At 38.7% G+C, this 15,916-nt stretch overlaps 1 protein-coding gene across 1 annotated transcript in view; it reads right to left on the bottom strand.

Annotated features, from left to right (window-relative positions):
• The window catches only part of CADPS2 (calcium dependent secretion activator 2), a 486,663-nt gene that overhangs the window by 18,416 nt on the left and 452,331 nt on the right, over positions 1–15,916 (bottom strand). The window contains exon 26 of the mRNA XM_054725984.1: positions 8,073–8,180. Coding sequence (XP_054581959.1) covers positions 8,073–8,180 — 108 coding nt within the window. The remainder of the gene's footprint in view (positions 1–8,072; positions 8,181–15,916) is intronic.

Raw genomic sequence — 15,916 nt, 5'->3', positions numbered from 1 at the left:
CAAAGCTGTTTTGGCACAAACCACACATCAAAATAGATCCCTTTAAAAAAATAAATTCTTACACTTACAAATAATAACATGAAAATAAGGGTTATTAACAAAAATGAACCAGACGGCTGTAATTTGAGAGCAGAGGTTTAAAAGGGAAACAAACTTTGAGGTGTGTGTGTGTGTGTGTGTGGCGGGGGAGGTAAGGAGTGAGCTCCGTATGGCATTTACTGAGGCAGAAAAGACAATATACAGAGCAAGTTTGACTGTGACTATCTTAAAAAAGGCCAAACAACTTCGATGTGAGTCCGGATACTGTAGGTAAAACAATGCAGGAATATATACAATTAAGAAAACGCGCGCACACACACACACACACACACACACACACACACACACACACACCAGAAAGCAGTGTGCTAAAGCAGCTCAATCACACAGTATTAAAACACGTGACTGCAAAATGAATGAAATGCTGCTCAGAGAACACAGATATCAAACACTCAGTCAAACTTTTTATCTGTCTTTAGTACACAATGAGGCACCAGGGTACACAGCATAACATGTTTAGAAATAAATGATCTCAAATAGCCTTGAGTACATCACTGAACTGATACCATACATCTCTTTCTAGTGATAGAAGAGAAATAGAATTCTTATGCCATGTGACTGAAAAGAATGTGCAATTTTGAGTGTTGATAGGACAATCATGGTTGGGTATAATAGACCCACAGTTAATGTTTCATATTTGAATTCTTTTTTATATACACACAAAGCCAAAAAAGACATACTAGCACTCTGTAGTGGAAATCTATACACATTTACTCAGTCTATAGAAAAAACTTTCCAGTTATTTGAGAGGGAAAGGCCACTGAAAAGAGGAAAACTGTTATTTTTAAATCAACATTCACATATAAGAGAATAGATCTATACTATCATCAAATTTACAAAGTGTAAGAAGGCGAAAAAGTCTTTAGATTTAATGGGGTCTGGCTTGCCTTCCTAATAGAGAGGCTAATTATATACACAAAGAAATTCGCCCAAAGAATATGACTGAAAAAGTGGATGGTCAGTGGTAAACACACACTCCGAGGGAGTTAGGGAAAGGAGGTTTTATCTAGCGGTCATTCTTACCCAGGCTCTGTTGACTTCCACTATTCTTGGGAAATCAACATGACTATAAACTGAATTTTTAAATAACTCAAGGAGAGTAATATTGATTGTACTGAGGATGAATAAATTCTTAGATAAAAGATTTGGGCGCCGAAACCGGTTTGGCTCAGTGGATAGAGCGTCGGTCTGCGGACTGAAAGGTCCCAGGTTCGATTCCGGTCAAGGGCATGTACCTTGGTTGCAGGCACATCCCCGGTGGGGGGTGTGCAGGAGGCAGCTGGTCGATGTATCTCTCTCATTGATGTTTCTAGCTCTCTATCCCTCTCCCTTTCTCTCTGTGAAAAAAATCAATAAAATATATTTAAAAAAAAAATAAAAAAATTTGGGCATTAGTGTGAAATGCTAAACTCAAAAATTCTGAGCATTTCCCCCATTTCTTATTTGGAGTAAGTGCCAAATTAGTTTTTTTTTTTTTTTTTTGAGAAGCATACTTACCTGTAATAGTTGGTTTTTTTCCTCCACCCCCCTTCTTTTCCTTTTTATTGCACTGAATCATAAAATGGCTACTGAACTCATCCATATAGTTGAGGTCAATTTTACTTAAATGTTTAATTTAGAGTTTCTTTACTAAAAAGAATATTTTTCAAGAAAACTTCTGAGAAATTAATCCTTATAAAACACTGTTTGGATGAATGCAGCTGATTACCATTTAAAGAATTACTTTTAATTTTAGAAGACACCGTAACAGTATTTTTAAAAAAATGTCATTGAGATGAAACTCCTCAATAATTAAATGTTTAATCAGTTTATAACACAAGAGAATGTTTCATTTGCATGATTTGCCAATTAAATACTGCACCCTGATGTGCCTTCAGCAACATGAGAGCTAAATTAAATTGTTTCAAAGGGACTCACGGTGGGCAATGCCCAATACATTTACAGAGGTTCAGAGGGGCAGGTTTGGTGCACTTTGGCCAACCCCTCAGTGTTGTAATGTCCTTGGACATTAGGACATGACCTCAGAGGGTGCTCTTGCAGCAATTCCTCTAGATGTCAATTCTGACGTGTAAAACATCACCACTTTCCAACCGAGACCCAAAGCTCTCAAGGAATGTTACCAGTGTCTCTCCTGACACATGGCCACCTGTGGCTGGCACTGTGTGTCCTCAAACCCGAGAGTGTGGGAAGCAACATCCTAGTAGGCATGAAGGATGGAATTTAAGAATTAGAAAATCTTTGTCATACGTTTATATTGGGATTAGACGAGTTGTAGATGGTTTTGATTTGATAAAAAATTTAAAAAGACTATGGTAGACCCTCGGTTTTGCGGACCTCGATGTAATGGACAAAATTTCCGGCCCATATGTCCCATGTGAAAATGAACACTGTTAATTTTAAAATGCTTTTAACAAAGATTTTCTTATAATTAAATTAACGGGGTCCCGACTCGTGTGGCTCAGTTGGTTGGGCACTGTCTGGCGCATGGAAAGGTTGCTGGTTTGATTCCCAGTCAGGACATGTGGCTTGGTTGCAGCTTCATCCCCGGTTAGGGGTGTGCATGAAGCAGCAGATCTATGTTTTGCTCTTACATCCATGTTTCTCTCTCCCTGTCCCTTCCTCTCTCTCAAAAAAATAATTTAAAAAATATTTTTAAAAAAGGAGAGACTGTTTCACAGTCTTATTTAAAAATAAATTAACAGGTTATTTTTTGTTATTCACTGTTATGTTAACAAATTTTAGTAAATAGGCCATATGTTGGAAAAAACACTGTAGTAATCGCCCTCGCTGGTTTGGCTCAGTGGCTAGAGCGTTGGCCTGCGGACTGAAGGGACCCGGGTTCGAGTCCAGTCAAGGGCACATGCCTGGGTTACAGGCTCGATACCCAGTAGGGGGCATGCAGGAGGCAGCCAATCAATGATGTCTCTTTCATTATTGATGCTTCTATCTCTTTCGCCCTCTCCCTTCATCTCTGAAATCAATAAAAATACATTAAAAAATGATTTCCATTACTTTATAACAAAACAAACAAAACCCCACTGTATCTACATATTTAAATCCAAGGGTCACCGCTCATAAAGTTCACCAATGATTATCGCATGATTACAATGCACTGGGTGCGTGGGGTGATTGGTTCTGTTGTCGTGTGGCATGACTTTCTGCAGCAGTTTTAACACCTGCAGCCAATGTTCCCACGTGTGCTAAGCCTCACCCCAGCCGGTGCACTTGTTGACTCACGGAGACTGGTGAATGCACACGAGAATATTACAACACCGAGGGGTTGACTAAAGTGGCCCAAACCTGCCCCTCTGACCTGTGTGCATTTACTACAGCTATTCAGTATAAATTTAACATCACAGTAATGCATATAGAAAACTCTTCTGTGAAATAAAAGCTTTCATATTAATTTTAATTACACAAATGTGTCAACATAAGTAAAAAGAGGTAAACGAACTAACTTGTCAATTTTTAACATATGCATTCAGAAAACCTACTTTTATTATATAATGGACTTTCAGCCTTAATGGACACCCCCTTACCTGAATTAGTCTATTATATTGAGGTTTTACTGTACTGACAATGACATTTTATATTAAAAGAAGAAGAAGAAAAAGGACACGGGGTAAGAGAGATTGCCTTCAAAGCGGAACAACCTTATGGTGAATCCATTATCTCTCCTACTACAGGAAAACTTCCTTAAAGCTTTCTCTTACCAGATACTTTAAATTGAAAAAGTAAATTGAACATGTAGATTTTAAGCTTAGCATGTGTACCAATGATTACCAGAGAGGCAGAGACAGCCTCTGTTTAAAATATTCTGGCCACTCAGAAACACTTAGCATGAATACAGAATATATGAGTTCCAACTCTGGGATTCAGAACCATGGTGGTAGATACATAGAATGTCAGATGGCACAGATATTTTTTTATACAGAATCTCTTTTCTACCTTCTTATCCACTGCACTTGCTATTGCTTCTGGTGTGGGATACCATGCTTTCACCTGGTCATCACAGAATGTCTTAAGAATTGCTACTCTGGGTTGGTGGCTCACTTGGTTGAGAGTCCTCACATCAAAAGTTGTGGGTTCCATTCCAATCACAGGAGGCAACTGATCGATGTTTCTCTCTCACCTCAATGCTCCTCTCTCTCTCTCTCTCTCTCTCTCTCTCTCTCTCTCTCTCTCTCTCTCTCTCTCTCTCTCTCCTTCTCTCTAAAATCAATAAACATATCCTCATGTAAGAATAAAAAAAATCCAAAAAATAAAATAAAAACAACTGCTAATCTTAGGGGTGCAAGACTTGGCATGCAACCAACACAGCAATTTTAGCCATTTCTTAAATTAGAACTAATTTAATTTAGATGGTTTAAAATCTGGAAGCGATTTCAGAAATCATCTGCAATTCTAGACCAACTTTTTCAGTTCATGTGTACTAACTATACCCAGCCTTACACAGGTGACATAACTTCTTAAAACTCACTCAGACAAAGGCACGACTGTGGCTGAAATTCAGGTTTCTGTATTTCTGGTCTAGTCCTCTTTCCACAACACGTTGACCATTTCAAATTTTGTAAGTAATGACTTATGGTAGAGAAAGCATGGACTTTGAAACTAGAGACACAAAGTTTCAAAGTCTGATTCAACACTTAAGTCACTTATCTTCTCTGAGTAGGAGATTCCTTAGATGGAAAACGAGGATAAAATGGAGATGATGTCATAGAGCCTATAGGTTAGAAATGATACTATAGGTAAAGCACCCCACACATGTACCTGGAGGTACCCCAGGAATAGTAGTGGTGATAGCTAAGGCTATTATTACTTTTTGATAATTTGAAAAGATTAGGGGTGTACCTAGTTGAAGTTGGTTCCTTCTATTAACAACTTAAGGCTGCCATAAATTATTTATATTTTTTGAAGCCATTTGTTTTAAGCAAAAGTGTTTTCATAAGTTTAACCACTTATGGAGTGAAGTAGAATGTCTTGATATTTGTCCTATTATTAACTTTTTTTGATCTTCAAAGGATACTATTCGTTTTAACATCTCAGGATTTGGTGTGTGTGCGTCTGTGTGTATCTGTGTGTGTGTGTGTGTGTGTGTGTGTGTGTGTGTGCGCGCGCGCGCGCGCAAGCACACGTAGGTGTGTTAAGAGGATTCATTTCCTTTTGTACTCAGAAAGTACTTTAATTAGAATATCAAAAGTTTGTCATGATGCCTGAATAAAAGTGTTCTCTTCAATCTTTTATCTGTAATAGACTAACGTTGCTAACAGTATTTACAGGGTCATTATTTTCAACTGTTTCTTAACACTGAAAAATATTATTTTAAGCGCCAGCCACGTGGATTTCCAATAATTATATAATGTTTCTCAGTAATGATCTGTTGCTTAAGATACACATTTTACATTACCTTTCAACACATACTTGATAACCTCTCATTTACTAACTGCAATTGAGGCGAATTCAGTCTTGGCTAATTAGGGGCTCTTAGTACCCCCTCACACATGTTATTCTTGATGACATACCAATAGAATTAGAGTCTACCTTTTATTTTTTAATTACAATAATGAAAATTCGAAACTTAAAAGTATCAGAACATTTAAGGACATTTAACTATTTTACAAATAACAAGTCCAATGTTCATGGAGCGGGGGGCGGGGAGGGGGGCGGGTGAAAGGTGGTGGTGGGGGGGAAACGGGTATGCAAAATGACAAAACCTTCCCAACCCAAACCAGAATGATTGCTTGTCAAGGGCTCCTTTCACAAGCAATCCCACAGCCAGGTCAGGTGTTCAGGCGCTGAAAGGGAACGATCTATAGCTGGGACCATTAAATAGCACATCATTTTAATGTTGGCTTTTATGTATCCACTTTAGTTAGTTTCGTTTGTTATCGTTAACACAGACAGTCTTCAAAAGAAGTTTGGTGAATAAAGTGGAACTGAAGTGGGGAATATCATTATAGAGAAAGAATTCTACCTCTATAAAGTTATGAAGTGATAGCAAGCTTTGCAATAAATAGGTCACCAAGACAACAAATTGAAGATGCTAACACACACACACACACACACACACACACACACACACACACACACGCCTACAATGGCCTATTTCCAGAATGATTCTACCTTTCTTCACCACAGACTATATGCTTTGGCTAGACTAAAAAGAAACATAAAGGGAAGAACATGAATTCAACTTTCCTCTTCTGTTTCACATTTTTGAAAATTACCACATAAGCAAAAAAAAAAAAAAAAAAAAGTAAGAGAACTAGGACGTGAAGCATATGCTTGTAAATTCAAAGCAAGACCGAATGGAAGCAGAAGTTGCTAATATGGTTTCAGTATTTTGTAAAAGAGCCAGCTGGATGGATGACAATTTTTCTACCCCTGCAGGGCATCAAAGCTTTTAGGAAATCATTCTTTTCACACATATTAACACTTAGCTTATTAAAGCAGACGATACTTTTATTGTAAAACAGCCTCGGTACAGGCTAGACACATAAAGCACGAAGGAGAAGACTCGTTTTGGCCACCCAATCTGACAATCAGAGACCCTGGCAGGGCAGACCAGGGCAGGGGTGGTGACGTAGCGGGACCTTCCGTAAGTGCCACAGCTGACGCGTCACCAAGCAGCCCGTGAATTGCTGTTATGAAAACATTTGCCGTAACTTGCATAATTAAATGAAACTGCCAGAAAAGCATTTCTAAAATGCAGAGATGTACATACATAAATCCAGCTCAAAGCGAATCTTCCATTTCAGAATCAGCCTTGTGGCGAATCAGACAGTTATGTCACAAGCAAAGTAGCATTTCCTTTGGACTGACTGTGAATAATTACAGATGAATGACAACATTGTTACTGAAATGGACTGCTCTCTTAGTCTCCTTTACAGATATTCAAGAAATGGCTCGAGGATCATGGTATTTAAAGTCCCAATCCCCACCCTAGCCAGTTTGGCTCAGTGGACAGAGTGTCGGCCTGCAGACTGAAGGGTCCCCAGTTAGATTCTGGTCAAGGGCAGATGCCTGAGTTGCGGGCTTGAACCCCAGTAGGGGGCGTGCACGAGGCAGCTGATCAATGATTCTGATCATTGATGTTTCTATCTCTCTCTCCCCCTCGCTTCCTCTATGAAATCAATAAAAATATATATTTTTAAATAAAAGTCCCAATCCCCCATTTCTAGGAGCTGTTGTGCGTCAGTGAAGATGTTCCTATTGACAAAGCTGCCCTATTATACCCGTTAGCACACATCAGCACTGTAAGTCAAGGTCAAAATGTTCAACAACAGCAGCGGCAGATATCTGCCTTCACTGCAGCTTATTTCTTTGTTTAACTGAAGAGAATTTCACTGACTTAAAACTACTTTTACAGCAGGCCCACATCCATTACAATCGGATCCTGTTTATGGAGTGCTGCAGAGGCAAGAGAAATGACACTGGACGTAGAGGTAAACTGATCATCTCGCTGGTTAAAATGAACTTCAGAAGGGTTTTGAGACTCTCATTCTAACAGTGACAGTTTTCATGTGCAAAGAGAAGCCTATTAAGGTTTCCATCAGCAAAGAACTAAAACTGCCAATGATATTAGCTGCATGGAAGAAAAAGGATCAAAAAAGGAGAGTCCAGCCTGGCCAGCATGGCTCAGTGGTTGAACATTGAGGTCACGGTTGTTCAACCGTTGGTTGTTCAACCAACATTGAGGTTGAACCAGGAGGTCACGGTTCGATTCCTGGTCAGGGCATATTCCCAGGTTGCAGGCTTGATCCCCAGTGTGGAGCGTGCAGGAGGCAGCCGATCAATGATTCTCTTTCATCTTGATGTTTCTCTCTCTCTCGCTCCCTCTCCCTTCCTCTCTGAAATCAATAAAAAAATATTTAAAAAAAAAAGGTAGAGTCTGATTTGCCAACACATCAAAAGGCAACTTTCCCCTTCAGAGCATCTGCAATGCCAGCACACCTTGCAGAGTAGTTACTTACATCAAACAACTTTTCTATATACATTTCTTCATTGACCTTTTCGCGAAGAATATCCTGATTCTGCCGAACAAACATAATATAGGTGTCTGCCAGATCCATTCCTGGTTTCTGTGGTGAGGGAAAAGCATGGCGAAGAAAATAATATCAGACCTTGATTGGAAAAATATTTAATCACAACCCTGGAAATCATTCACTATATCATTTCAAAAATTGCTCTAGCAAAATATGCTCAAGCCCAAATGAACCATGAGCACTTTCAGTAAACTCCAGACTTAAAGTAAATAAAAGTTTATCACTGATGTCTATAACTTGAGGTCATAGTTATTCATCACTACTAAAATGATTAGAAATTTGTGGTTGTATACTAGATACATCTTTTTAAAATGTCTATCTTAAGCCTTTGGTTAGAACATCATCCAGTACATCAAAAAGGCTGCGGGTTTGATTCCCTGTCAGTGCACATACCTAGGTCGTGGGTTCTATTCCCAGCCAGGCACATATGGGAGGAAACCAATAAATTTTTATTGCTTACATCAATGTTTCTCTCTCTCTCTCTCTCTTCTTTCCTCTCTTTCTAAAAATCAATAGAAATAGATCCTTGGGTGAGAATTTTTTTTTAAAAGGCTATCTTAAAAGGTCAATATGCCAAGCAGGACAAATAAATAACTTTTTCAAAAAATTTCCACATGCAATAACCATTCCCTAATTTCAAATACAATCTGCTTGCCATCATCTTTGGGAGATTTATCCATATCTATTAAAAATAAATATGTTAGCTTGCCTTGGTTGCCTTCCTCAACCACTATGGGTACTTAAGGAATACAAAATAAATTTTCTTACTAACTGGAATAAAACTTTTCTAGGAAGTTACTGGGCAAAAAACATTTAATGTATTACAAAATGAAACATAAAGCAAAATTTTGAATTTATACATTGCTTCTATTCATTTACATTTACACTATCTCAAGGTTTTATTTTATTTTAGAAATGCACTAAGAGTATTGATAAAGATCCAAAGGTGTGGATTAGATAACTTTCCAAAGCTATCCAACATTTGGTGTTAGGGGAGATAGGGCAGTTAATATGATTCCTTCTTGCTATAAGATCAGTACGAGGAAGGGACGAAACCTGAAGGCTCCTCAAGAGTTTTCCTTCTAGCCTTGAGTTCTTCCTTGAGGTTCACACAGCTGAACAGTTAATAAAAATGTTTATATGTATGATCCACCCCTGGGGTTGAGTCATAATCTGTATCGATTTACTGATTCAATTAGAATATGGAATTAGCAATAACAAAATTATAGAATTGATGCCAAATAAGTTAGTTTTGCATAATTTCATATCCACAGAATGCATTTATCTATAATAATCTATAATAATAAGAGCATAATATGCTAATTAGACCGGATGTCCTTCTGGACGACCTTCCTGATGAAGCCAGGGCTGTGAGGGAAGCCCGGGTCCCGGGTGCCAGAGGGAAGCCGGTGCTGGCAGCCGGGGGAAGGAAGGCCTACTCTTGCACGAATTTCATGCATCGGGTCCCTAGTGACCTCTATAAACAAACTCATTTTGCAAAAGTAAGTATTGCAAGGAAAGTAGTTGAGAGACGATATGGATGATTTAACTATTAAGTAATATTTAATAAGGTTTTAAATTATTAAACATTAATAGTTAAATGAGGCATATGCTGTGGAAAAACAACTCAAGATCTACATCTGAGTGATGTTAGGACAGTTGGTAGTGCCTTCTCCTTAAATGAAGGAAAGTTCTTAGCACTTAATTTTTTTTGTGTGTGGGGGAGCATATATTATATACAATGATAAAATTATCTCTCAACCAGGCTTGAGATATATATTACCTACATATATATCTGTAGGCAATGAGCATATCTCATTAATGAAATTTTGATTTTTTTTCCTGCCACTGTCTTTTTTTCAATTTTTTTTATTGATTAAGGTATTACATGTGTCCATATCCCCTCATTACCCTACCCCCCACCATAAAATTTTGATTTTTTGATAACAAAGTTATTTCTTGGTAATGAGCATCACAAGTTTTTACTGCTTTTCTATTTAGCCTAAAGGGAAATATATACACCACACAAATTCAAGGATCCATTCAAACATGACCCTGATATAATAAAACTAGGAGCCCGTTGCATGAAGTTTCGTGCAATAGACTTTTCCTTCACCTGGCTGCCGGCACCAGTTATCCGCCAGCAGCAGTTTTCCTCTGGCCACCCGCCCATCAGAGCGCCTCCCGCCAGCAAGATCGGCTACCCCGAGAGGAACTCCAAACGGGAGGCGCTCTGATCTGGCGGGTGGCCAGAAGAAAACTGCTGCTGGCGGAAAACTGGTGCCGGCAGCCATGCAATCAGCCACCCCGAGTTCTGCCACCAGCGTCTTTCGCAGCGCCGGCCATTTAAGCCGGCGGGAGGAGCGGGGGTCGGGGACTCGCGAGTCCCTGCCTCCCCCCCTCCTACCACCAGCCAATCGGCCACCCTGAGTGCCCCCCCCCCCCCCCGCGCCTCCAGCCGGCCCAATCGTGGGCGTAGCAGAGTGATGGTAATTTGCATATTACCATTTTATTAGGTATGATGATGATTAGTTTTCAGTTATAATTTGAAACAGCTATATGAATGTCTTTCCTTCAAGAGCTTCTATTGACAATGTAGGTAATATATTCCAAGCATATTGGAGGCAACTTTCCAAATTCATTCCTTCTCTATTTTTCTGCATAATTCTCATAAGCAATGTTTCAAAGTTGAAATAACTACAAGGACAATCAAGCCAAACCTAGGTTGCTTTCTTCTGTGGTGTGGGGGTTTTTATACACCAGTTTGTCCAATGAAGAGGCAGAGTGATTTGTAGAAAGATTACTGACTACCATTAAATATGCGAGGACAACTCATCCATAAGTATTTCTGTCCATGCCCTCAAACTTTTTCACAATACCAAAAAGGAGAAAATTCAGAACACTGTAGAATGAAAATGACATGAGAATAATTTTCTATACATAATGACACCTTAGCTCAGTGTTGGAGTTGCAGGCAGGTGCCCAGGAACAAAATGCTATCATGTATATGATACTGAGGCGGTTGGGCACAGCCCTGTAAAGTAGCAGTTCAAGAGTACACACATGGGAGGCTTGCCTTCTCCACCATTCCCCCCTCCCCGCCAACCCCATTTTCATTTCTGTCCTTCAAAGGAAGAGCATGCTTGGGAGTTGAACCGAGTCAACCACTTGACCCATCAGGCTCACTGGAAACGAAGTCATAGCCATGAGGACTGGAGAATAATGGGTCTAAACACTTGCCATAGACTCTAAGGTGTTTTTTTTTTAATCTCCTTGATCAATTTCAAGATAACATTAGACATTATGAAACACTGTCCAGGAAGAGTTTATCTTCTACCATCTAAAACAAACAATTTATAGCTTAGGCCCAAGAGAGAATGGAATACTGCTCTCTTTGGCAGACCCCAGGCACGTAATACAGACATGTGGGAGCTGAGAAAATTCTACGGCTTTCTAAGGAAATAAGAATCTCTGGTTGAGAGGGTGAGGTAAAGCTAACTTAAAAGTTTATTTCAACAAAGTAAGTGTGTCTGTGTTTTTCTTTCTGAAATTACACTTTCTCCCCTTTTGGCAAATTAAGATCCACTTGCCTGGAAAACAAATCTAGAATTCTTACGGTCCTCATTAGCATTATTTTTTTTTCCTTTCTCTTCGAGCTGTTTACCTAGTCTTGAAACTTTGACATATGGGAATTTCACACCTAGTGAATATATTTTCATGTGGCTTGTGGCATGAGACTATATTCATTAAAAGAATACACACAAGTAAGAGTAGCTGCAACAGCTGGTGACATTTGCCAATTAGAATTATAGTTCTTTGAAACACTTTCTCCTTCCTTTGCTGTATGAAAGGTAATTATCTCTGATAAACTGCTGAAAAGATGTAATTTTCCTTTTAAACAGTTTCTACTTACAGGACAAATGTGTTTGGATAGAAGACATTATCGCTGGTTCAGTGCTCCTTCGTGCAAAGACTGTTTTATGGCAGCAAGATTTACATACTTCGGAAGTCACTGCATCTAATTCCATAATTACATGCTATCTTGTTAGGAAATGAAGTTGAGTTGAAAAACAACAACAACAACAAAACTGAACACATTCCGTTAAGTTTCTGTCTTTTTGGGTGTAAATGAGAAGAAAGCACATGACAACATCACAGAGACAGAAGAATATTGCTACAAATTCTGGCGCCAGTGGCTGCCCCCCAAACTTGCCCACCAACCTTAGTGAAGGAGCAGCTGTGAAACGTTAACCGCTGTGCATGTGGATGAGTTTCTATCAAGAAGTTTTTATTCTAGAGAGCTATGTTTAGAAATCCTTTCTATATTGGTAATTAAATTATAGTTTTCCTAATGAAGATGAGGAAATAACAATTAAAAGCCATCCAGCAAGCACACTCTGTACTAAATACCACTTAGAGAGAGTAAATGCTTTTTTACATGCTCCCATTTGAACCTCTGAGAGCCCCAGATCACTATGCATTAACTTTCCCATCTGATAATTAGGGGAGTCATTTATAAATCAAATAGGGGTCCTTAAATTACTTCTAATTTGACTCAGAAAACAGAATTTGGCTAACAAAACTGCAATAAAATGGCAGACGCACACACACACACACACACACACACACACACACCCCTAGAAAAATTCCCCATGAGCACAAAGAGATCAATACATAGTGAAGGAAATGAAGGGTGGCGAGGCGAGTTCCTCTGACTCTGCTACATAAGTGACAGAATGCACCTGTGAGTGAAGGAGTGTAAGTAGGGGTGCAGACTCCAGCAACTTTTTATTTTTCAACCGTTAATCACTAGTTCACCTAGTGCGGAGAACATGCTGTTTTAAAAAAAGAGAAAAAAAAATCCTTGTTAATTATATGCTGTAAACGCTCTTACTTCCTGCTGCTACACCTGATCCCACAGGTGCAAGTCTGAGCTCTCCCCACTCCCCGGTAGGTGGGTGCAACACTGCCAGTCATTTCTCACAGCAACAGATTTAGATACAGAAGCAGCCGCTTAACCTTCCACGGGAGGTTAACGATACACTGTGCAAACACTGTCATGGTGTCTATTTAACAAGGAGGCACATTTTAAAAATATACTATTCTAGTCTCAAAGATTAACTAGAAGCTACAGTATAATCTACTTAAATGAAAAGTGCACTTCTCACAACTTAGAAAAGCTTGCCTTGAAGAACCAATGGAGAGTGAAACTGGGATATCCTGATTTAGGATAATCTGCCTGCTTTGTAAAGAAAACACTATCACCCTTTGGAAAAACACAAATCTTGCAAGATTTAAAACATTCGCATGTCTCCTCAATTTGAAATTGTCATAGGAACAAGTTACATGTCAGTCTAGCTTTTTAGATTCAGAAGGTCTATAACTGATCATCAGGAACATGCTACAAACACATAACCTACTCTAGGTTTTGCTAAAAACAATATATTTTTTCTTTTGCTGTCTAATATATCCTTTATTACTTTGACATTTATGCAAGAATATCTATATTTTTATACATGAGTAAAACTGCCCTTAAGGTTAAACTTTTTAAAAGCATTTGGAGCAGTTTAAATAAATTATATGTTCTCAAATACTTAAAAATAATAGGCGGTTTTGAGTATAGCTACGAGGATTATATTGTAAAAAATATATATATTTTATGTTTGCTAAAAGTTTTCACGCAGAACAGCAAAAGGAAATACACAGAACTGAAACCTTTAACTAGATTTATGCCAATTTACATATTATATAAGCCCAGGAAAAGAAATAATCCACAAATAGGGGGAGGGGAGAAGGGAAGAAATGTAAACAATTCACAAGAATGTAATGTTTTCAAGATTATTTAATAGTTTATTTTTTAAGACAATGAATTAAAAAATTCTCATTATTCTCTAGAAAGATCCCAAACTATTATTTCAAGTAGTGAAGCAGCTACAAAGTCACCTTTCTCTTTGTTGAATTCAAAGTATTCAAAATTCCTTTAATTAACACTATGATGAATTTTGTTTCCAAATTGGAAAGAAAATTCTGAATTAAAGACACTGGCATCCAGATCCTTTTGAAAACATCTTTTAGACATGGAGCATGTAATGTGTGTACTTTGAATGTGTCCATTTCGTTCAGTCTCACATTTTCAAGGGAGAGGAGTTCCATTACTCCAGAGTTCTTGGTCTGGATAAGGATCTTCTGTGAATATAGTCAGTAAAAAGCAGATTCCTACCATAATGTTATCTATAAGAGTATCTGAAATCAGAGTCCGCTATAATTAATGCTCCTATAACTTAGGTAGTCATATTGAATTCATTCTTAACATTCACATGAATGTTTCACACAATTTCTTCTCAGAAGTGAGGTAGTTTATGCATTCATAGGAGCAGGTTATTTTAAATATTAAAAGGAATACTGCCCTGGCCCATGTGGCTCAGTTAGTTGAGTGTTGTCCTGTGCACCAAATGACTGCCAGTTTGATTTATGGTCAGGGCATATACCTGGGTTTCAGGTTCAGTTCCTGATGGGGGGCAGCCAATAGATGGTTGCTCCCACATAGATGTTTCTCTCTCTCCCCTACTCTCTTCTTCTCTCTCTAAAAATCAATACAAAAATCTTAAAAAAAGGAATACTGAATGATAGCTTAAGATATTAGCCTCCAACACTTAAGGAAAAGAGGCAGGTTGATTTTCAATTGAGATTTAGGGGTTCAATTTTAATCTTTCTGTGCCTTGTCCATTTGCGACTATAAGAATTTAGTATCTCTCTTGCTATTTCTTATACATAGCAAGAATAACTAACATTTCAGATTTAGAGAAACAGCTGCGGATACAAGAGAACCAGACAAGGAGCATTCTAATATGTGTATACACATACTAGCTTTATCCTATTGTTTTCCTGAGTAATGGTTATACCGATGACAAAGGTACTGAATCTACCAGCTTGTAATAATGCTCACTAACCTTTCTCTCATCTATCTACAGTTGTTATAATGTCAACTACAAAACTGCACTGAGGCTTTGAAGTGAAACTGAAATGCTGCGGGTATTCTTTCATTTGGCTTTGAAAATGTATACTGACTGGGATTGACTGAGTCCCAATTTGGAACCTTTCAGATTTTGGCTTCAGGGAGACCCAAGGATGCTAGAATGTTAGGTTCCAGAGATAGATAGCCTATGGATTTAACTTATGTGAGAGAGACGAGCCAAACATACAAAACACAAAGGAATCAGTGAGAGAAGCCCAACGCTCATGGAGGAAGCACAGTGCACAACCTCCCCCGCTCCTATGATGGTGAGGCCCTCACTGCGGTCCTGGCGTACACACGCCCTCTCCAGGCGCACCTGTCCCAGGGGGCAGGTGTTCCTTCCCCCAGGTTCTGCCTGGCTCACATTCTGACGTAAGGCTCCGAGTATTCGAGTGGCCTTATCTAAGTAATAAACAATATCAGAAGCAAGAGAGCAAAGAATGTAGGGAAAACACCATTGTAATGAACTGGCCAATTGTGCCTTTCAAAGTCACCCTTAATATATGCAAGGTGCTTACTCTAAAAGAAAAGGAAAATAAATAAAAAACCAATCTAACATTTTTTACTCTGTGGAAGGAAAAGAATGTTTCTTTTGGAAAATGCTCATGTTCTGAAGAAGGGAAACTGCAGAGAAATGCATGGGAGCAAGAAGCACCAAACCAGGTAGGAGCAATACCAGCCCCATTTATTGCCACAGTGCTTTTCATTTACAGAGCGCTTGCATGTTAATACCCACACTGAATCCTCCTAAGAACCT

This window comes from Eptesicus fuscus, chromosome 14 (assembly GCF_027574615.1).
Source record: "Eptesicus fuscus isolate TK198812 chromosome 14, DD_ASM_mEF_20220401, whole genome shotgun sequence".
Taxonomy (NCBI): domain Eukaryota; kingdom Metazoa; phylum Chordata; class Mammalia; order Chiroptera; family Vespertilionidae; genus Eptesicus; species Eptesicus fuscus.
This window is presented reverse-complemented; position numbering and strand designations above follow the sequence as displayed.